The 23,519-nt window shown below is 40.6% G+C and overlaps 1 protein-coding gene and 1 pseudogene across 4 annotated transcripts; one reads left to right on the forward strand and one right to left on the reverse strand.

The window, feature by feature from the left end:
* The first annotated feature begins 460 nt into the window (after positions 1-460).
* HEMGN (hemogen) lies at positions 461-22,844 on the forward strand. 4 transcript variants are annotated; one of them, XM_059142855.1, is made up of 7 exons: positions 461-624; positions 2,353-2,432; positions 3,774-3,897; positions 10,376-10,501; positions 12,224-12,317; positions 17,193-18,544; positions 22,097-22,844. In XM_059142855.1, the coding sequence occupies exons 4-7, from the start codon at positions 10,423-10,425 to the stop codon at positions 22,201-22,203; spliced, it is 1,632 nt and encodes a 543-aa protein (XP_058998838.1). In that variant the 5' UTR covers positions 461-624; positions 2,353-2,432; positions 3,774-3,897; positions 10,376-10,422; the 3' UTR covers positions 22,204-22,844. The 4 variants fall into 4 exon arrangements, with proteins under 4 accessions (XP_058998838.1, XP_058998837.1, XP_058998840.1 ...); XM_059142854.1 differs by lacking the exon at positions 3,774-3,897; XM_059142857.1 differs by lacking the exons at positions 461-624; positions 2,353-2,432; positions 3,774-3,897 and having other exon boundaries at positions 10,321-10,501; positions 17,193-18,475.
* Positions 5,165-6,290, reverse strand: LOC131812115 (heterogeneous nuclear ribonucleoprotein A1-like 3; annotated as a pseudogene).
* Positions 22,845-23,519: the final 675 nt, after the last annotated feature.

Genomic DNA, 23,519 nt, shown 5'->3' on the forward strand with positions numbered 1-23,519 from the left:
TTGGATGAAATAGAATTTATTACAGCACAAACCTGTGACTGGTTTTCTGCATACAATGGTGATATAAAATTTCCATTTGAAACAATTCAGGTTTTGATCTCAGGGTGGTGAGTTTAAGGCCCACCTTGGGCTCCACATGGGGCCTGGAGCCTACTTAAAAAAAAAATGTTTGAAATGCTTTCATTAAAAATGGGTTTATCTGAAGAAAAAAATATTAAGCAAATAATAATATAGAAGATGTTATTACAAGAATCTGGCAAAAGTTACAAGTAGGGAATGTAAACAATTGGAAAGTTTGGGAAATACATATTAAACAAGGGAATGAAATAGATTGACCTGTAGACAGGAGAGTTCAGAACACCAGACAAGTAAAAGGAAAGTGGTAGAACTCTTAAAGGATCCAGGTTCCAGTTCTAACTGCCACTATGCCTGTGTGACACTGGCCTCCCTCTGGATCTCCACTTTCTTACCTTGAAAATAACTCTAACGCCTTGCTCAGCTTTACTATTTAGTGGTTCTATTAGATTATGAGCAATCATAATAACAGCCAGCGTATTAAGGTCATCTGTGAGCTGAATGTTTTCCATAATTTTTCATTTTAAATTTTCGTAATAGTCACGAGAGGTGGGTGTTGTGATACCTATTCCATATACAAGGGGATCAAGGGTGGGAGGTTTTAAGTAACTTTCCCTAGGTTGTACACAACCTGATGTGAATAACCTTAGATCAGACTCCAGAGCCTGTGTTTTCTGCTCTTAGCCTTGCTGTGTTGCAATAGTTAGTTCCTATTTACCCTTCAAAACTAAGCTCAAGATCATCTATTCAAAGAAGTCCTTCTCTTTCCACCTTGGCTAGTGTCCCTCATCCATGTTTTCTTACTGTTCTATGTATGCTGTGTTTTGTTAATTTGCCTTTGTATCTCCAACACCCTGCATTGTTTTGGGCAGAATAAAGAGTCAACAAATGTCAAAAAGAAGGGAAGTATGAGGGAGAGGGAAAAAGAGAAACCAGGAGAGGGAGGGGATTGGAAAAGAAAATATATTGCTATCTTATTTTATTCAATATGAAAGAAGTAGACTTGAGAGGTAAGAGAACAAGGTAATTAAACATATGGTCTTCTAGATCCAGCTGGGACACCTGGGTGGCTCAATTGGTTAAGTGTCTGCTTTCAGCTCAGGTCATGGTCTCAGGGTCCTGGGATCGAGTCCCACATCGGGCTCCCTGCTCAGCAGGGAGTCTTCTTCTCCCTCTCCCTCTGCCTTTCCCCCTGCTTGTGCGCTCACTCTCTCTTTAAAAAAAAATCTTAAAAAAAAAAAAATCTCTAGATCCAAACCACCCAGCTGGGCCACTTACTAGTTGGGTGATTTACGGCGCAAGGTCATGCCTCTTCTTCAGTTTCTTCATCTGTAAAGCAAGGATATCAATACTTACTTACCTTAAAGGAAGTTGCAGAGACCAAATGAATTCTATATAAAGTGCTTAGAATAGTGCCTGGCATATGGTAAGCAGGTGCTCAATAAACATTGGTTATTATTATTATTTTTGTGTGTGAAATTACTAAAAGGGGGAAAACTCACTAGTATAAAGTGGAAAAAAAAACCATGACACTATTACATACATATAAAACCTCTTCATTTTCCCAAATCTGCTTGTTGACCAATGCAGATTCATTCCATGGCAGTTACAAATAAGAATTATAGCCGTGGTGCACAGTGTAATATCCTTAAATTTCCGCTTCTATGGCAATAGAATTAGTACTCCATATCTACTCTCAGAGCATTTGGAAATATCAATATTAAAATGACTACACTGTGTTATATTCGAATTCAGGTTTGCTTGTTATCTCTCACCCTCAATCAGACTGAGTTTCTTGGGGGAAAAGGACTCTTATTTGATTCTTCTCCATGTCACCAATTCTCCGTGAAGAGCCTGGCAGTAAATGTTTGTTACGTGTTTGCCAAATGAATATTGTAGAAAAGATGTATACATGTGAACAATAAAATTAAAACTATTATGTGGTATTTACTATACAAGAAGCTCACCTTAAGTGTGATTACAGTTTGGAAAGAGAGATCACTTCTAGGTATGAAGAGGTAGTAGAACAGAATGGTCAATCTGAACTTAAAGACAGACTGCCTTGGTTTTAAGCCCTAAATCTAGCACTAATGCGCTTAGATGATCCTTGGATATAACCTAATCTCTTTAAACCAGTAATGTCCTTATCAGTGAAACAGAGATAATATTAGCTGAATGAGATAATGTATATAAAACATTAGGTACCTATTATGTGTTTGTAAAGTGGCTAACATCTCCTCCTCCTCCTCCTCGCCATCATCATCACCATCATCAAAGGCTTTGTGATGGAGGCGCTCACTACCTGGATGGGCAGACACAAGGAAAGAACACTGAACAGCCAGGAGGTGTGAATAAAGGTACTGTGGGTGTTAGAAAGAGCCAAGGGCAAACAGAGAGGACCAATGGCACTGTTTACTTAGAATATTGGGTATTTTGGGGAAAGGAATGGGAAAGAAGATCAGGAAGTTGGCTGTAAGGGCCAGGATGAGAAATTAAGTCTTTATCCTGAAAGTGTTACTGATACTTGACAGTATTGTATACAAGGTAGTAACCAGTTCAGAGTGAGCCATAAGGGGAATGTTCTGGCTTTTTCTGCAGGACAGTCTGGGGATAGTGAGGGAAAATGGAAACAGATAATCCACCTAGGAAGCTTTTCCAGTACTTGAGTGAGAAGGTGAGGTCCCTCTCTGGGATGGTGGCATGGGGAAGGATAAGTGGGAATGAACATGTGGGACACTGGGAAGAAGAAACTGATGGAACCGTGTCCCCCAGATGTGAGAAGGAGTGAGGAGACAGAGGGGAAGACAGTGGTGAAGATTTACAACTAGATGACCAGGAGCATGGTGCTATAGTTCTGACAGAAAGAAACCAAAGAGGAAAGTGGCCTGAGGGGGCAGATAGATTTGGTTTTTGTTATGCTAAGTTGGAGGTGCAGTGGGATATTCTGTAATGAATGACATACAAAAGACACTTGAAAACTTGAACTTAGAACTCAGACTGATATTTATTTAGAAGATATATGCACAGAGGTAATAACAGAAGGTCTACAGTTGGATCAACCACCTAAGAAGGGTGGAAGTATACAGAGAAAAGTTCAGGGAGTCATCCTTGGGAAATACCTCCCACATTGCGGGGGAGTGAAAGAGAAGCCGTGCGGAAGGATGAGGAAGAGAGGTGAAAAATAGATCCTCACAGATGCCAAGAGCCAGAGCAGGTTTCAAGGAGGGTGGAAGTGCTGGGAGGGGTCGTGAGCAAGTCTCTCCCTCTCAGAGGTAGAACTGCGAGGGGCCACGGGACTTGGCCGCTAGGCATCACTGATGAGAGAACGAAATGTGGAAAGAAAAACTAGACTGCAGGTGTGAAGGAAGGAAGAAGGGGTGTGGGGAAAAGAAGGTCAACTGAGTATGGTAGGAGTTCAAGAAGTTGGGGAAAGAAAGATGTGATGTCGGCTCAAGGTGGGAGCAGAATTGTTCTTCCCCAGACAAATGACCATTCATGGTTCATCGGGAGGTGCTTATTTGTCTATACAGTAAGAAGTAGAAATAAACATTGGTGGAGGAGGCCAAAGGACGACCTTTGCCACAAACTAGGTTGAAAGGCAGGTTGCCGCCCTTCTAGAACCATAGACCATGTTATCACTAGGAGTCCTGCAGCATCTGGTTAAGCAGAGACAGAACTCATTTATCATGTATCCACAGACCATGAGAGAGGGAAACCAGAAACTCTCCATCTCCACTTAGGAAAACAAAGTTTGATCCACTCTTTGAAAAGAATTCGAAAGCTTTGGAAAAGTATCTTAGCAAGGAAGGAACACTAAGAAAAGTAAGTGCATGGGGGCGCCTGGGTGGCTCAGTGGTTTAAGCCGCTGTCTTCGGCTCAGGTCATGATCTCAGGGTCCTGGGATCCGGTCCCGCATCGGGCTCTCTGCTCGGCAGAGAGCCTGCTTCCCTCTCTCTGTCTCTGCCTGCCTCTCCGTCTACTTGTGATTTCTCTCTGCCAAATAAATAAATAAAATCTTTAAAAAAAAAAAAAAGAAAAAGAAAAGTAAGTGCATGATATCTTCCCTTTCTTGACTTGTGTACGCAAATGCACTCTAGGAGAATGCCTAGGTGCGTCACGAGACCACTCCAACAATACCACGAACACCCCCCATGTTTAGGACACTCCTATCCACACAGTGCTTTTCATTCTACAAAAAGCTCTCAAGATTGGTTTTGTCCACCACAGAATCCAGGTGAAGTTTTACTTTTCCTGTTTTACAAGGGAAAAAGCCAAGGATTAGCAAGAATGCTGCAGTTTCCCCCCAAATTACACCGCCAGGTACTGCTACATACCCTACCTCTTTTTCCTGAACATTCTCAAATATCATGCCCATGGTCCTCACAGTATGATGCTCCAGATACAGCATGACAAACCACAATGTAGCAGGACTCTGATCTCCCCTGGTTTGGGGGCTCTATAATTATCAGTATAGCCTGAAAACACATAACCACATTAGCTTTGGAGCACTTGTACCAGATCATGTGTGTGTTTTTTTTTTTAAAGACACATTTATTCAGCGTCAGGATCAGACTATTACATTTAGCAATCAACAGCATGGGAGCAAAAAAAAATCTACATTAAAACCCTTTGTTGGAATGCTTTACACTTTCCACAGAACAGAAACTGAAATAACCTGTTATACAAATAGTCTTGAATGCAGTCCTAGAGGTTGTTTTTTTTTTTTTTTAAGATTTTATTTATTTATTTGAGAGAGAGAGGTCACAAGTAGGCAGAGAGGCAGGCAGAGAGAGAGAGAGGGAAGCAGGCTCCCCGATGAGCAGAGAGCCCGATGTGGGACTCGATCCCAGACCCTGAGATCATGACCTGAGCTGAAGGCAGAGACTTAACCCACTGAGCCACCCAGGCACCCGCAGTCCTAGAGGTTTTTGCCTATACACATGGGTATTGTCTAAAACATGTCTTCTTTGTAGCAGATAGGCTTTGCCACCACTGTGCTTGGCTGCGTTCACAAATTTGTTGTAACCTGTAGCTTCCCTGTCACTTCTCTGGCTCTCCGGTCCTGCTAAGCTTTGTTTCCTGGCAGTAATTAAAACCTTCTGCCACTGCTGTAGCTACTGCTCCTGCTGGAACCATCATAGCCACCATGGTTTCATGGTTTGGCAAAGGACTGACCTGCACCACCAGAGGGGCCAGAGCTTCTGCCTCCAAAATTTCCTCCTTTCATGGGTCCAAAATTTGAGGATTGATTGTTCTAATTGCCAAAATCATTATAGCTTCCGCCACCTCCAAAGTTGCATCTGTTATAGCCATCCCCACTGGCACCATATCCACCACCATCTTGACTGCCACCAGAGCCACCTCGACCACTGAAGTTCCCTCCACGACCAAAGTTGTCATTCCCACCAAAACCACCTCCACGACCACCACCAAAGTTTCCAGAACCACTTCGACCTCTTTGGCGAGATGAAGCACACTAGCCATTTCTTGCTGAGATAGGGCTTTCCTTACTTTACAGTTGTGGCCATTCACAGTATGGGATTTTTGAATGACAGTCTTATCTACAGTTATGGCTGTCAAAGCTTACAAAAGCTAAACCCCTCTTTTTGCCACTGCCTTGGTCAGTCATGCTCTCAAGCACTTCAATTTTTCTGTACCTTTCAAAATAATCTCTTAGATGATGTGCTTCAGTGTCTTCTTTAATGTCACCAACAGAAGTCTTTTTCACAGTTAAGTGAGCACCAGGTCTTTGAGAATCTTCTCTTGAGACAGCCCTCTTTGGTTCCACAACTCTTCCATCCATCTTGTGTGGCCTTGTGTTCATGGCGGCCCCCACCTCCTCCACAGGTGCCTATGTGACAAACCCAAAGCCTCTCGAGCACTTGGTGTTTGGATCTTTCATTACCACACAGTCTTTAAGTGCTCCCCATTGTTCAAAATGGCTCCTCAGACTCTCATTGGTTGTTTCAAAGCCCAGACCTCTGATGAAGAGCTTCCACAGCTCTTCAAGCCCCTTGGGAGACTCTGACTTAGACCTGATGGCGGTGGGAGTGGAACTTTAACGATGTGTACTCGGCGGCATCCATAAGCAGACAAGCTCAGACCATGTTTTTGATGGGATAGTACCTCATGTGTCTTTCTCCCTTCTCACCCCCATCATAAGAGCCCTGGGGCAGAAGTTCTTAGCCATGTTTCCTTCCTCCCCACACCTGCATGGTTCAATCAGCCTTCTGAAAAGCATGAACAGGACGTCAATATTTAAACTTGCTCCAGATGGGTCAGGAGGTGGAAAAGCCATTCTCTCCCTCAATAACTGGTTTGGTCTTGTAGGAAGAAGACCGGGCTCAGAGGCTGAAGGCCCAAGTTCCAGATTTACTCTAGCTCTGTGACCTGAAATCACTCGAAACTTAGCACCAGTATAAAAATGACCATACACAGGTCTGAAAAATCTGAAAAAATGACCATAATTATTTTATGTCTACTGCAAGGATCCTGTGAAACACTTGTGAAAGTAGGGAAGGCCCTGTGCTGGGTTTAATTTTCTGCTGTGGTTGGCTTGAAAATTTTTTTTTTTTTTAAGATTTTATTTTTATTTTTTGAGAGAGAGAGAGAGAAAGTGTGTGTGTGTGTGTGTGCGCGCGAGCAGGGGGAGGGGCAAAGGGACAAGCAGACTCCCCACTGAGCCTGGAGCCTGACATGGGGCTTGATCCCAGGACCCTCAGATCATGATCTGAGCCGAAGTCAGATACTTAACTGACTGAGCCACCCTGGAGCCCCTCGATGGGAAATTCTTAATTTTTGTAGGAGGAGCAATGCCTCTTCGTTGTGCACTAGGAAGTGCAAATCATGTAACTTTGTCCTGTCTATAGGGCCCCTCTGGGCTGCAGTCTATAATGAATTGAATTGTTAGGAAATAGACAACCCTCAATCTTTCTTCTACTCTACCTATTAGCTAAATTTGACACAATTGATCACACTCCCTCCTCCTCTTTCTTTAAAAAAATTTTTTAAAAGATTTTTTAAAAAATGTATTTGATAGAGGGAACACAAGTAGGCAGAGAGGCAGGCAGAGAGAGGTGGGGGGGAAGCAGGCTCCCCGCTGAGCAGAGAGCCTGACATGGGGCTTGATCCTAGGACCCTGAGAACACCCTAGAACCCTGAGAACATGACCCAAGCCGAAGACAGCGGCTTAACCCACTGAGCCACCCAGGCACCCCCACTCCCTCCTCCTCGAAACATCTTTTTCAAGTGACTTCTGGGACACTATACTTTTCTGGTTTTCCTCTGTTTCGGTGGCTGTTCCTTTGCTGTCCCAGACAAGTTCCTGCTCTGGCCTGCTTATCACATCAAAGACAGCTTGCCTGACTTCCAATCTAATTTACTCCAAGGTCCCTTCACTGGCCCCCTCCACCCAGTACTGGCCCTACTACTGTTAACTTGAGACCCCGCCCTCTCATGGTCCCTCTGCAGTCTGCTTCTAGATACAGGAACATGAGGCAGGAGTGGAATTAACTTAGGAAGGCTGCAGCACACCAAAGAATCTATTATTTCCTTACAATAAGGATGTGTATGACTTTCTTGAGCATACGGTGCCCAGAATTCAGGGACTACATCCATGGGTCTTTGCATCCTGACAGTCTTGGTCAACTTTTGGCACACAGTACGTGGCATTCCCTAAGGTTTACCAAATCACTGAACTGAACATAATAAGCCCTGAGTAAAGATCATTCTCATTAAGAAGTACTTCCGCATCTTCTGTAAGGTACCCCAGAGATATCTGATAAGGTTATTTAACTGAGCTATCATAAGAAACAACTAGTAAGAATTAAAGCATTTCAAATAAAGGGATCAATATTTAAGATTCCAGTTTTAAATGATAAACTTTATCATTTACTTTATACTACTCTAAAATTTTATTTTTTAATTTTTTATTTCTTTATAAAATTTTAATATAAATATAAAATAAGTATAAAATATTTATAAAAATATTTTAATTTTATTTAAATAGATATAAATTCATTTTAATTAATTGATTAATTTTTAAAAAGATTTTATTTATTTGACAGAGAGAGAGATCACAAGTAGGCAGAGAGGCAGGCAGAGAGAGAGGGGGAAGGAAGAAGGCTCCCTGCAGAGCAGAGAGCTCAACGTGGGGCTCAATCCCAGGACCCTGGGATCATGACCCAAGACAAAGGCAGAGGCTTTAACCCACTGAGCTACCCAGGCGCTCCAAAATTTTTTATTTTTTTATTATGTTCAGTTAACCAACATATTACTTTAAAATTTTTAAAGTTACTTCAATTTGTATTTGATTTCTTTAAGCCCTATATCTGAAAATCCAAAAATGATCAAGAAGCAAATTGCAAATTACACCTTCCATTCCTTCCAGGACTCCTTTGTAGAGACAGTCTCTGAGGTTATGAGTTTTTAGATGTTTTCTGATGAGAAAGACTGGAAAATTTAGGAATGTAAAGCTAAAGCATTAGGATCTGATGACTGAAAACCACATTAATTCTGGGTGCTGGGTATATATGGGTGTTATGTGATTCTCAATATTTTCCAGTGTGTTTGAAAAACTTGCTTCTCTCATCTGTTCATACATTTTCATACCCAGACAAGATCAAGCCTGAAAAAGATAAGCTGTTTTATAATCAGTAAGAGGTGCTGTTGGCAATAAGTAAGAAAATTTGGGGCAGGTAAATCATTCCTTCCTTGGCTCTTAGTTTATCCATATATAAAATGGGGGAGGGAACTAGATGGTTTTGCGGGCCCTTCTACTTCCAATGCCATAAGAGTTTAGAAAAGCACGGGGCACCTCTTCACATTTTAAAAGTTTCCTGTTTATAAAAGATTCTTTCCAGATTTCCTGCATTTCTTTAGTGCATTTAAAACTATGTCTTGGGAGGTACCTGGGTGGTTCAGTCAGTTAAGTGTCTGACTTCGGCTCAGGTCATGATCTCGGGGCCCTGGGATTGAGTCCTGTATCTGGCTCCCTGCTCAGCAGGGAGTCTGCTTCTCCCTCTGACTCTCACTCCACTTGTACTCTCTCTCTCTCTCAAATAAATAAATAAATAAGTCGTTGAAAAACAACACCAACAATGACTTGGTTTACCAAAATCTGGTTAGTATATTTTTAATATTAATAAAAGCAGCTAATACTTGTTAGCACGTTCAATATGCTGGGCACATAGAAAATGTCTTATACAAAGTATTTGACTTAATCTTCCCAATAACACCATGAGATAGGTACCGATATTGTCCCCGTGTGTAGCTAGGTCAGTCGGCCCCCAGACTATTTAACTGGACTGAGCATCACTGGCGTTCAAACTCGCTTCAGTGCAATCTGTGACTCTCAAATACTGTTAATCCTGCATTTCTCAGACCGGCTGCTCACATCCAGGTGTGTTCCGTCGTCCTTCCCTACTTGAACAGCCTCCTTGCCTTCTCAAATGGGGTAACCGACCGGGGATGGAGTAATTCCTCTGGTTCCAACTTAATTTCTGTGGCATCACATGGTCATATTTTCATTAAGAAATTCTTTTTGACATTTCCTGGACAAGTAACAGTGGATTTCACTAGTTACCTTGAGTCAATGCAGAATGATCAGGTGAACAGAAAAGAGTTCAGATTTGCTTCAGTTTCCTAATTTTATTCTTTGGCGCTATCATCTAAATTTCACAGCATCTACAGCAAGACTTTACATTATTTTTTAAAAATTTTTTCAATTTATTTCTAAGACTTTACATTATTTTGCAAAGGATTAAGGTAGAAAGAATGCCATTTGCAGGAAGAGCTTGTAAGTCTAATTTCACCCCTTCATAGTGTTCACATTCTTATCTTCAGTTTTTCACAAGAACTGTGCAGGGTGGGCAAGTCAGGAAGTATTTACCCACCTTGCATAGAGTCGCAGAAAGGAGGGGTGACTTATTCTAGGACATGGACTGGTTAGATCCTAGACCTAGGGTTCTTTCTACACTATGTTACTTCCATAGTGTACAAAGGTCCTTCCAAAAAGGACCATCAGACTCAGGCACTTTTCAGGCAACAGAAATAAATGGTTGCGCCATGCCAGGCTGTGGCCATGTAGTTCCCTCTCTAACCAGTAACTACGCTACAGGATGAGGATAGTAGGAACCATGTCCCCTACTCACTCATACCTGTGCAGTGTGATAAAGAAAGTAGAAGTGCCCAACAGCTGTGGTCCCACCAGATAAAACTTTTAGGCGGGAAGTTAAGTGAAAAGTAAACTTGTGTGCCTGCTTCTGTCTAACTGTTAGGTGCTTTTGATATTTTTAAAAAGGTTGCTTGTGGAAGTTAGACCAAATAGCAGGAAGGTATTACAGCAAAATGGATTTGGGAAAGGACCAATCTCGCTTAAAACGCCGTCAGACACCTAATCCTCGTCAAGAAGAGAATCATGTTCCAGGTAATGAGAGATCTTCAGAGGTCTCTAGTGGCCACTCAGATGACTTGGTGACTGTTGGGAAGAACTGGGGCTGTGATTATTTTCCTAAATTTTATGGATCTGTCCCCCAAAAAGGACATGATTATGTTCATATAACCTTAGATGGGAAGTATTGGGGTTATATACCTTCTGAGGTGACTTACAGTGCATTGATTCTAATAAGTCAGAGAAACATAAGGAGATAACAAGTAAGTTATTAATAATATATTCAAGTGAAAGATAATGAAAATACCCAATACTGGATGGCTGAGGTAAGACAAGTACATGCTTATACTTCTATGGTAGTGCAAATTTGCTATGATTTTTGGGAAAGAGATCTGGTCTACCTAATGCCCGATCTGTAATAGAGCTAATTCTTTTGACTCACTAATCTTAGTCTTGAGTCTGTTCTAAAGTGACATGTCTCAAAACATTTTGCAGAACCCTAGGCCTTGAGATAGTTTAAAAAAAATTTTTTTTTGTGCCATGGATCTCTTCCACATTCTTATAAACCTATAGACCCCTTTATAAAATAAATATTTTAAATACATAAAATTGATAGGATTCCAGAGGGAACAATTATAAGATCCAATAATCAAAATTTTAAAATTGTGATATAGTAATATATATGCTTATTTGTAAATGTATTAAATAACAAGATCATATTAAGGTGAGTCTAAAACCACTGTATCAGATTGAATATATCATCTCAAATAAATTGTAGTTTTAGGTATCTGTAACAACTGTATTGTGATAGGAAAAATCTGTGATTTCTTTTGGTGACAAAGTCAGTTACTGAACAAAAATTGCTGTGGTTTGTCACCTACATTCATAATTGAAGGAGATTTACTTAAACATTGATAAAAATGAAGGTATATTATTCCCCCATCAAAGTTCACTAAGAACTTCTATCCTAAGAACAAAAGGTGCTGTGGTCCAAGGGGCATGATCTGTCTCTTTGGAATCTCAGTGGAAGTTTATAATCACTTTACAGTTCTAAGAAGACCCACTAACTTTTCACAACTTAGATGGCAACAGAACCCTTTTTTGATAACTTTCCAAAGAACTTGGAGAAACATCATCCTAAGGAAAAAATTCAAAAGGAAAGAAGCGGTATGCATGAATGTTCTTATTATAATTTGATCTACAATGGCAAAAAAATTTGCCATAAAATTCCCATAAAATTGGCAACAACCAATGCTAGTAGAATGACTGAACAAACAGAAATACATCAACTTGATTGAAGTTACAATTATGAGGACTATCTCATAGAAAATATATCTGACATAATGTTAGGTTAATAATGATAAAATTATAGTATGCAATCATTACAGATTAATGTAATATAAGGACTAGATGGGTATGAGAAATAAAATGAAAATAGGTTCTAACATTAAGGATAGCAGAACATGGTTGATTTTTTTTAATGTTTCTACAATATGTAAAATTATTTTGAAGAAATTAATGGGTTAATAGCACACTTATGTACTGACTCTTTCGTTTAAAAAGTGTTTACTGAATATTTGCTCCTAGGCACTCTTTGGAGGTCAGTACAGAGATAAATAAGATATGGTCTTTGTTCCCCAAAAGCTGGGAGCAAAACAGACACCTCGTGTAGAGGTTCTACCACTGTGCCCTAGGACTCTTGCTGATAAATGCCACAATTTATCACTACATCCTCTAACTTCCATTTTGATCCTACAGAAGTCACTGGAACTTGGAATTTGCGAAACAGAGAGCAACTCAGAAAAAGGAAAGCTGAAGCACAAGAGAAGCAAAATTTGCAGTGGCATGTTGGGTATAGTATCATTGCGAGGGAAAAGAACTTATATTTGTCCAGTATATGCTTTGGGTCAAGTAGTGCTGACATGCTTTTACACACTGTATCTTTCCAACAACCCCAGAAATTGGAGGGGGTGGGGGATTATTCTTATTTTACAAAACAAACCCCCAAAACAAAAAAAACCCCAAGTCTCCAAAGGTTAAATCTCTTGACTAAAATCGCATAGCTAGTGAAGGGTTGGGAAAATAATTTTATTCCTGTTCTTCTTAAGTTAAAGCCCCAGGCAGCTGAATCATATTATAGAGGGGCCTGGTGTTCTACTACCCTGGTAATACAACCATAGAAGCATCTTTTGGGAGCAGTAGATATCTTGGAGGAGAATGTTGAGCTAGTTTTTCCAAGCTTTCAATTAGTAAAATCCTAATTGAATAAGAGTGCTAACTCTCCATGGAGTAAACCATGGAAACAAGTGATGGAAGAGTGTAGGAGTTCTTAAATCTCCAAGCAAAGTCACCTGCCTCCCTTAGGGAGGGAGTCTGAAACCATGATTATAAACGAGGCAGCTTCTAACTACACTCATTTAAAATAGGACTCTGAAAACAGAGGTACTTGGACATGCTTAGAGATAGAAACAGGGAGCCCAAGGAGCCAGAGTATGAGTTTAGCCCATCTAAGCCAGAGTATCTCAATCTGGGCACTATTGAGGCTGTGGGCAGGGTAAGTCTTTGTGTGGGAGGCTGTTCTGTGCATTGTAGATGGTTTGTAGCTTCTCTGGCATCTAGAAAGTAGTAGCACTCCTCACCCATGTTGTGACAACCAAAAGTGTTTCCAGACATTGTCAAATGTCGGCTGACATAGGACAGGGGGTGGGGCGTAGGGGGGAAACGAAGGGGTAAAATTGCCCCCAGTTGAAAACCACTGATCTAAACACTTATTATCATCATTCTGATTATTATTAGATTAGCAGTTAGATTTGCATTTCTTCATTGCTGCAAAAATGTTTCTTTTGATGGCAAAGATAAAATAGGTTACATATTTGCAGGCATCATTTAAAAAAAAGTACAATGTAGATGTTTTAGCACTTTTCTGGAGAAAAAGCACCTATCCCCCTGTGGACTGAGTTACCAGCTAGTTTGCTACAAGGCGAGTTTCTACAGCACCAGTCAGCTCACATGTGATTGGTAAATAGGAGAATGATGTCAGTATAATGTAGAAGTTGTATTGGTTTGAGATTTTGCCTGGTCAAAAGGGAATACAATTAAAACCTTCGAAAAGGGAAAATCTTCAGCTTGGCTGCTGCAAAAGCAGGGTGCATTCAGGCATCCTTCCCCAGAGGATAGGATTAGCCCTGCACTGCTCCCCACATGTAGCTTGCACAATCTCCTTGCCCAGCCTGCTGGCTCAGAGTACCCCCATCATTTGCATGATCTCAGCAGCTGAAAGCCTGCATTTACACTGTTGCTTTTGAGTATTTTCACTCTGTCTCAGGCAGCCTCCAGCAGGGGTAAGCGGCCTGTCTGGACTACTCAAGTCATCTCCTGGGTACCCATTATTTTCGTTGGTGTTGCACAAGGGGTGCCTCTGTGGCTCAGTCAGTTAAGCCCCCCGACTCTTGATCTGGCTCAGGTCTTGATCTCAGGGTTGAGTGTTCAAGTCCCGTGTTAGACCTACTTAATAAAAACAAACAAAAATTTGCACAGAATTTGAGTTATTTGCCTTAACTCTATCCCCCTCCCCCCCACCCCGCAAAGCACTGAACTTTGAGTCTATGATTTGCAGAAAGGTTTTCCAGGAGTTATGATTTTCCAGGAATTACAGCAGAAACTTTTGTACTCGAGTCTTGTGGCAGGTGACTCAGTTGAAGAATATCCTATTAGCTCCCCTAATTCCATACTTGCCAAGCAAACTTCTGATCGTTACTTGGCTTCTCAAATACTTGGTACAGAGAAAGAATACATTCGTCTGTTAGTCCAAGCATCCTCTGCTAGGTGACTTTGCTTTTCTCACTGTTTCCTTAAAAACTGGTCTTTAGGCTTATCTATCAGTCTCTCTGAGCTGGTTGATGAGTTCTATTCCAGATAAAAAGAGCTCTTCTCCGTGTGCTGATAGAATTGGGTTTCTGGGCTTGCTGGGTTGGGGGCGGTGGGGCAAGGTTGAAAAAGCCACTGAAGTAGAAGACACCTTGGTAAGTCTCTTGGCAGCTGGCTGGCCATGCTCTTGTGACACATCTCTTTACTGCTGAGGGCTGTTTTTACCATAACACACCACACAGTGAAACCTTGGTGGTTCCAGAAAGAAGCAGCAGAGGGTCATGGTTAAGAGCCCTGGCTGTTACAGCCAGAATGGCTAGATCTGAGGTGTGACTCCCCCACTTCTAGCCATTTGACCTTGGACAAGAAAGTGCCTTGGTTTTGTCATCTGCAAAATGGAGGTAATAATAGTATCTGTCTCATAAGTGGATGATGTGAAAATTATATGAGATAATAGAATAAGTAAATTACTCAAAACCGTGCCTGGCACATAAGAAGGACTGGGCTTCCTGTATTAATATGAATACTAATTTATACCTGAATAATTCACTCATCCAAGTTATATGCAGTTATTTTTTAAAAAGATTTATTTATTTATTTTTAGAGAGAGAGTGTGCATGAGCAGGGGGAGGGGGTGAGGGGAAGCAGATTCCCTGCTGAGCAGGGAGCTCAACATGGGGCTCACTCTCAGGACCCTGAGATCATGACCTGAGCCAAAAATCAAGCATTGGATGCTTAGCCAACTGAGCTACCCAGGAACCCCTATTATATGCAATTCTTACAACTACCACATGAAGTTGGACAGATACCATTTACTCCATTTTACCTATGAAGAAACCAAGGAATAGAGAGCTTAAGTGACTTGTCCGTGATCACATAGCTGACCAGTGACGGAGTCTGGATTAAACTTTAGGCCACATAGATGTATTTGTGTCTTTTGAAAAACAACCAGGAAGAATATGGAACATAACTCAGTATCCCTCAGAGTTGTACCTAACAAATTATTTAGGATTTAATATCTAGGATGAAATGTGTTTCCTGAAAAAGTCACATACACCATCTTTTAAAAATCTGACAATGAGGACTTCATAAATTATCTTGTGTCCTCTGTCACTTGGAATTAAACTCTATAATGCTGAGGTCTCATCCCATCGTTTTTGCACATCTTCTTCTTTATTACTTTTTTTTAAAAAAGATTTTATTTATTTATTTGACAGAGAGATCACAAATAGGCAGAGAGGCAGGCAGAGAGAGAGGGGGAAGCAGACTCCCTGCTGAGCAGAGAGCCCGATGTGGGGCTCAATCCCAGGACCCTGAGATCATGACCTGAGCCGAAGGCAGAGGCTTTAACCCACTGAACCACCCAGGCACCCCTCTTGTATATTACTTTTAATACTTATTTTTGACTGTCTTATTACATAGATAACTTTTTTTTATTTTTTAAAAAGATTTTATTTATTTGACAGTGAGAGAGAGATCACAAGTAGGCAGAGAGGCAGGCAGAGAGAGAGGGGGAAGCAGACTCCCCGCCGAGCAGAGAGCCCGATACGGGGCTAAATCCCAGGACCCTGAGATCATGACCTGAGCTGAAGGCAGAGGCTTATCCCACTGAGCCACCCAGGTGCCCCACATATATAACTTTCAAAACATTGATTTCAAACTAGTTCTTGTGAGGCCACCTTTAAAAAAATTTTTAACTATGGAAATCACCAAACATAAATAAAGGTAGAATAGGGTACCCATTTAAGTATGCAAGGAATTATGAACACTGCAGAGATATAAAAGCGCTGGTTTTACCTTGTTTGCTAAAAGAAATAAGAATATTTACTCTCAGAATATCTCCCCAGAAAAAATGAAAGTATGAGGCAGTCCATGTCCCTCCCCTAAAAGCATGACCCTCGTCATAAATCCTGAGCAAGGAGAACATTTCAGCCTGTGATCTCTAAGAGAAGGCTCCGCAGAGCAGGTAGCATAGAACAGAATTTCAATAGGTTTAGAAAAATGATGAAATGTTTATTTATAGCACCTTTTCCTCCCCCAACCCCGCAGCCCATCTGCATTAGCCATCTGTATTTGCTTGTAGTGGCAATAACTAACAATTTGTCATTAGCTGCAATTTCCATGCATATCCTTTTATCTTTTAGATCCTTCCTCTAGCTATTAATTTGGAGTAGGTATAATATGGCCACTCATGCCTTTCTACTAGACTTCTTTATTTCCAGAAATGTTTTTGCAGCTTTTGGCCCAGCTTACAGTACATCTCATTTGACATGTATCACAGCGATTAACATTCTGTACACAAGACGCTGAATTAGATAAGCAATTATACATATATCTTCTGTCTGCGGGCTGCACAGGCAAGGAGCTGTGCCTAGATTGCAGATCTAGAAACACAGTTGTATCCGTTTGCGCAGGGCATAGTGGGACTAAACTCACATAGACTCGACCCAAAGAGACATCTGTGTAAACCAGCATGCCAGTCTATTCCTGTACAACATGAGTAATACACTTACCAGGACCAATCGTTAAGTATATGGTTTTAAACACACACACACACACATACACACACACACACACTCTCTCTCTCTCTCTCTCTCTTCTCTCCACTCACCAGGAAGATTCTGTGTGAGCCAGGTGTCAGAGACAAAAATTCCCCGAGGGACATTTCTTCTCTTGCCAACTGAGAACATCTAGCACTTCTACTTCATTTTACAAACAAGAAGGTTGAGGTCTAGAGAGATTAAGTATTTGTTTATGGTCGTACAACACAGTAGGATGCGGGAGACCTGGTACTGTTATCACTAAGGATTTCTTCCAATCCTGTAATCCCATTGCTGACACTAATTCTTATCTTCCCCAGAGAGAAAAAATGCAAGCGGCCAAGGACAGGAAAAGGAAACAAAAGAGGAAGAAAGAGACGACAAAGTACAGAACTAAAGGGGGAACCTCAGTCACAATTTAAAAAAGACACAATGGAGAAAGCACTGGTACCTACGGAGAAAGAAACTGAACCACCTAAGAGTATAACTGAAGTGTTGTCTCTGCTAGCCTCTCCCAAAAAAGTTATGCCTGAGACACAATTTTCTGCAGTGGATCAAGAAAACATACATCAGGATCATTCTTCTGAGTTACAAGAAACAGTTGTACAAAACCACCCTTCTGAAACATGCCAAGATGTGGCTGAACCTGAAGCCCTCTCTCCTACAATGAACCAGGAAATGGCCGTGATTCAAGGCCATTATTCCATAATGTGCCCTGATACAGCTGAACTTGAAGACCTCTCTCCTACAACGTGCCAAGAAATGGCCGTGATTCAAGGCCATTCTTCCATAATGTGCCCTGATACAGCTGAACCTGAAGATTTCACTTCTACAATGTGCCAGGAAACAGCTGTACTTCAAAACCATCCTTCCAGAATGTGCCCTGATATGGCTGAACCTAAAGCCCTCTCCTCTACAATGTGCCAAGAAACAACTGTAGTCAAAGTCCTTCCTTCTAAAACATCTGAAGACATAGCTGACTTGGAAGCATGCTCCCCTGAAGCATTCTCCAAACCAGATATGCCTAAAGGGTATGCTCTTGAAACATACCAAAAGAGAGGTGAACCTGAGGAATACAATTCTGAACCAGAACAAGGAATGGCTGAGATTGAAAGCTTCTTTCCTAAGACACAAGAAATAGCTGTGCCTAAAGACCTTTCTACAAAGACACACCAAGAAACAGTTGAACCTGAACACTTCTCTCATGAAACATATAAAGAAATTGCTGTGCCTAAAGCATTCTCTCATAACACAACCCAAGAAGTGCCTGCTCTTGAGGAATATCCTCCTGAAATATACCATGAAACACCTGTGCCTGAGGAAGGCTCACCTGAAATATACCAAAAAACACCTGGGCCTGAGGATGGCTCACCTGAAATATACCAAGAAACACCTGCGCCTGAGGAAGGCTCACCTGAAATATACCAAGAAACACCTAGGCCTGAGGAAGGCTCACCTGAAATATGCCAAGAAACACCTGGGCCTGAAGACTATTCACCTGAAATATACCAAGAAACACCTGGGCCTGAAGATCTTTCTACTAAGGCATATAAAAATAAGGATCTGCCCAAAGAATGCTTTCCAGAACCACATCAAGAAACAGGTGGGCCCCAAGGCCAGGATCCTAAAGCACACCAGGAGGATGCTAAGGATGTTTATACTTTTCCTCGAGGTAGGGTGTTTTATCAGGATAAGTCAGTGATACTGCCACTTAGTGGGGTTCCCCATTTATAGTTAGAGCACCAACATAGGTATGTCTCCCTTGGAGTGGTGATTTTATAGCCTGCCTTAACAATCGTAGGGTATCTCCCATTATTGCAAAGGATACGATTAATGTCATTAGCTAGTTTCCAGTAAAAAATGTTTTTCTTCCAACCAATGTCTGTTTGGCACATTTACAAAGAATTAAAAGAAAATCATTGAAAATATAAGTGTGGGGCGCCTGATGGCTCAGTTGGTTAAGCGACTGCCTTCGGCTCAAGTCATGATCCTGGAGTCCAGGGATCAAGTCCCACATGGGGCTCCCAGCATTGTGGGGAGTCTGCTTCTCTCTCTGACCTTCTCCCTTCTCATGATTTCTCCCTCTCACTCTCTCTCAAATAAATAAATAAAATCTCTTAATAATAAAAAAAGAAAATATAATTGTTTATAGTAGGTGTTTGATATACCTGGGAAGCATTAGCCAGTAAAGTGAAATGAACCCAATATAAGATGAATTATGTACAAAATATTTTAAAGAACAGTCAAATCTAAATTAATAGGAAAATTTCAGGAATACAGTATTTCTTGAGAATAAAAATTTCCCAGCAAACTTAAAGCAAGTAAATTCTCAGGGTACAAGGTATGAGGAAATTATAAAGATATAAAATGTGATCCTGTTACTGGGGAGCTCATTTTTGTAGGATTTATCAAGTTTTCTAAAATCCCTTTCTATTTCAATGCCTATTCCTGAAAAGCTTTCTCTTAAGCATAACACTTTTTAAATAATGTGACCGTTCTTCTGTTTCACTTACTCTTTGTACAATACCGTAGACAATGTTAGCAAAGGGCTGAGTCTCCCAGACTAGAGTTCTCTCCAGGCGATTGTTTCCTAAAGAAATCCTTCTGGTAGCTTATTTATTCTCTTTCCTAAAAGATGAGTGCAACAAAAGCATGGGGTTAGTTGGAAATACCCTGAAAAAATTGGAGTAAAGAAAAGAGAAAATTAGAGTAAAAAGCAGATAGGGTGAAGCATGGGCCTGTGCTGACAGGAGCCCCTGCTGGAGAAGCAGCTCTCATCCACACAGGGCTCTGTTCTAGAAAGTTCATTCTTGCCAAGGTGAATGTGGGAAATTAATTCGTGATTTCCTTTTGGGGGGTTTTGTCTGGCCAAACAAGTGGAAGTATCTACCTTTTTTACTGAGTAGAAAATGTTCATAATAATGAATTATGAACGTTCATCATGATAAGGGAGGGCAATATGTAAGTGAATGTAGAGTAAGTCCACTCTAACACCATCTCCTATCTTTGATCCTCATCCTGAAGGTCGTTTTCCTTCATTTTAACAAATGAGATAGTAGGGGGGCCTGGGTGGCTCAGTGGGTTAAGGCCTCTGCCTTCGGCTTAGGTCATGATCCCTAGGGTCCTGGGATCAAGCCCTGCATTGGGTTCTCTGCTCAGCAGGGAGCCACCTGCTCCTCACCCCCTGCACCCGCCTGCCTCTCTGCCTACTTGTGATCTCTCTCTATCAAATAAATAAATAAATAAAATCTTAAAAAAAAAAAACAAATGAGATAGTAGAATACATTCTGTAACCTGCGTTTTTTCACATACAATATATATCATGGCCATCTTGATGAAATCTTTTGTAGCAGTTATATGGTATTATATGTGCAATAATTTATTCAGCCAATCTCTGAAATGACGAACACTTACATTACTGCCAACTTTTACTATTAAAACAGAGTTCAATGGACATCATCGGAAGTAACATTTATGGGGCACTTTCTATGTCCCAGAAACTATTAAACATTTTGGGTGAATTATTTTATTCAATGTTAAAGCCCTAACAGAAAAACGATATTATCCCCATTTCATAGATTAGAAAACTGAGGCACAGGAAGCTTGTCTGTCCAATTATATTCTTTGGATAAATCTCTAGAAATTGAAATGCTGGGCCAAAAGGTACCCACATTTAATGTTTGGATACATTCTCTCAGACCAGCATCCCAAAATATTGTAGCAATCCACACAAACCAAGAGTTTATATAATGCCTTTCCACTAGGCCCTTGCCCATACTGCATATTATTTTTTATATGTATATTTATTTATTTGACAGAGAGAGGGATCACAATTAGGCAGAGAGGCAGGCAGAGAGAGAGGGAAAGCAGGCTCCCCGCTGGGCAGGGAGCCCGACGCGGGCTCGATCCCAGGACCCCGAGATCATGACCCCAGCCAAAGGCAGAGGCCCAACCCACTGAGCCACCCAGGTGCCCCCATACTGCATATTATTACCTTTAAAAAACTTTTCTGGGGCACCTGGGTGCCTCGGTTTGTTGAATGTCTGACTTTTGATTTTGGCTCAGGTCAGGGTCCCGGGATTGAACCCCGTGTCAGTTTCTGCATTCAGCAAGGAGCCTGCTTGAGGATTCTCTCTCCCTTTCCCTCTGCCGCTTCCCCAGCTTTTGTCCCCACTTCTCTAAAATAAATAAGTAAATCTTTAAAAAAAAACAAACAACCTTTTCCTATGTGTTAGGCTTAAAAAAATAAAACTAAAAAACCCAATTGTTTTAATTTCTACTTTTTAAAATGATGACTACTGCTACTAGGCATTAATATTATCATGAATTTGAATTTCATGACTATAATAAATTTGAATTTTTTTCTTTTGAGAATTGCGTTTGAATTCCTGTTCATTTTTTTAAAAGATTTTATTTATTTATCAGAGAGAGAGAGGGGGAGAGAGCGAGCACAGGCAGACAGAATGGCAGGCAGAGGGAGAAGCAGGCTCCCTGCTGAGCAAGGAGCCCGATGTGGGACTCGATCCCAGGACGCTGGGCAGCTGCTTAACCAACTGAGCCACCCAGGCGTCCCTCTGTTCTATTTTTTTTTTTTTTAAAGATTTTATTTATTTACTTGACAGAGATCACAAGTAGGCAGAGAGACAGGCAGAGAGATAGGAGGAAGCAGGCTCCCCGCTGAGCAGAGAGCCTGATGCAGGCTCTATCCCAGCACCCGGAGATCATGACCTGAGCCAAAGGCAGAGGCCTAACCCACTGAGCCACCCAGGCGCCCGTTTCCTGTTCTATTTTAAATTTGATCTTTTGGATTGATTTTAAAGATCCTTATATCTTAGTTATTAAGCTTTCACCTACATATAAGTTATAAATATTTCCCCTGTTGTTTTTGGCTTAACTTTATTTATAGTGGTTTTTGTCATCTACATGATAAAATTTTAATTTTTAGTTATTCAAAACTGTCATGATTTTAATATTAAGTTTTTCAAACCAGTCATTCTTTTCCTTTATGTTTTCTGGCCTCTATTCTGCTTAGAAAGGCCTTTCCAACACTAAGAGTATAAAAAACACTTTATTGTTTCTACAAAACTTATGGTATTTTAATATTTAAAACTTTTATTTATTTGAAATTTGCTTTTGTGCAAGGTGTGAGGCAGAGTTTTTCCCCCGAGATACTTAATTGTTTCAATACCATTTATTGGACCTATTTCCATATTTTATTTTACAGAAATGAGAGAAAAACCCAAAGCAGAAGAACCAGAGATACCAGCAATTGCAAATGTTCCTCAAGAAATTCATCCAGAAAATGACGTCTTTAGTTATGTTTTGTTTTAACAATGCTCAACCGTCAATAGTTGTCCAACAAAATACACATCTTAATATATTACGTGTGTGATTTTTTCAAAACACTGTAGATCTCTACAATACTCATTAATATTTTTACGTTTTCTTTTTCTCATGTATAGACTCTGAGAGAATGAAGGTATTTTTTTCAGGCCCTGTTATATAGATGATATCCTGCTAGTGTTTGCGTGTGTGTGTGTGCATGTGTGTGTGTGTGTATACATATATGCATATTGGGGTGAGGATAGTGGTGGGGGAGAGAGAGAAACGTGAAAGGAATGGCTGAGTAATTGATCACCCATCAAGAACCTTTAATTCTATATTTTATTTATTTTTTCCTTGGTTAATTCTTAAAAGTAGAGAAACTATTGTTTGAACACTTAAAATCTGGGGGAGTAATAGTTTTCTTGTAAACTTTGTTCACTTATCCATGTAACAATAGCATCAACATTTTATTCAGACTTTGGTAGTCTAAAAAGTTAATTTTAACAATTATTCTGGGACTCCTTCCAAGATATTTTGAGGAGATGAGTGATCAACGCAGTTTCCTAGAGTGTTTGAATTTTGATTTTCTTTTTCCTTTTTAAATATTGTATTTGTGCAAAATGTACATTAAATCTTTATTACATGTTTCACCATTTGGACAGCATCCTGATAAGCGCCGCGAGGATTAGAACACCTATAACACATAGTCCTTACCCTCCAGGGGTTTAATCTTGTCTCATTGGGGGAATAAAACAGAACACAAATAACAGTAATAGTGTCGTTTGAAGAGTAGACACAATAGAGGAAACACTCACTTTTTTTTTTTTTGCTGGAGTGACCTGAAAAAAAATCACATCTTCGAGGAGTCTTGAAAGGTGGAAAAGATTTGTACTGTAGGCGAGGATTGTGGCCTCACTGTATGTGACACAGAGAAGGATGAATTCAGCATATATTCAAGGGAACTGCATACAAACTACAGTTAATGCACGGTCTGTGTGGAACAGCAGGCTAATAGGCTGAAAGTCTCATATCAGAGTGGACAGAATTTTGCACACCTAAGAAGTATGTGTTAGGTAATGTGGAACAAAGTAAGATTTGAACAATGCGGTTTTAGTATTTTAAGACTTTCTATCTTGTAATGGTCAGGGTTAGCTGAAAATTATAAGAGACTGGGGGCATGAATAGGAATTATTTTGTGGGGGAAGATATCTGAACGCCCCCCCCCCAGTATTTTGGCGGGGGCGCTGTTTGCAGTTTTCCATCTGTTATTACAGAAGACTCAAAGGAAGGGGATTTTTGCAGGTAAGGGTTTAGTTCAGCAA

This window comes from Mustela lutreola, chromosome 12, assembly GCF_030435805.1.
Source record: "Mustela lutreola isolate mMusLut2 chromosome 12, mMusLut2.pri, whole genome shotgun sequence".
Taxonomy (NCBI): domain Eukaryota; kingdom Metazoa; phylum Chordata; class Mammalia; order Carnivora; family Mustelidae; genus Mustela; species Mustela lutreola.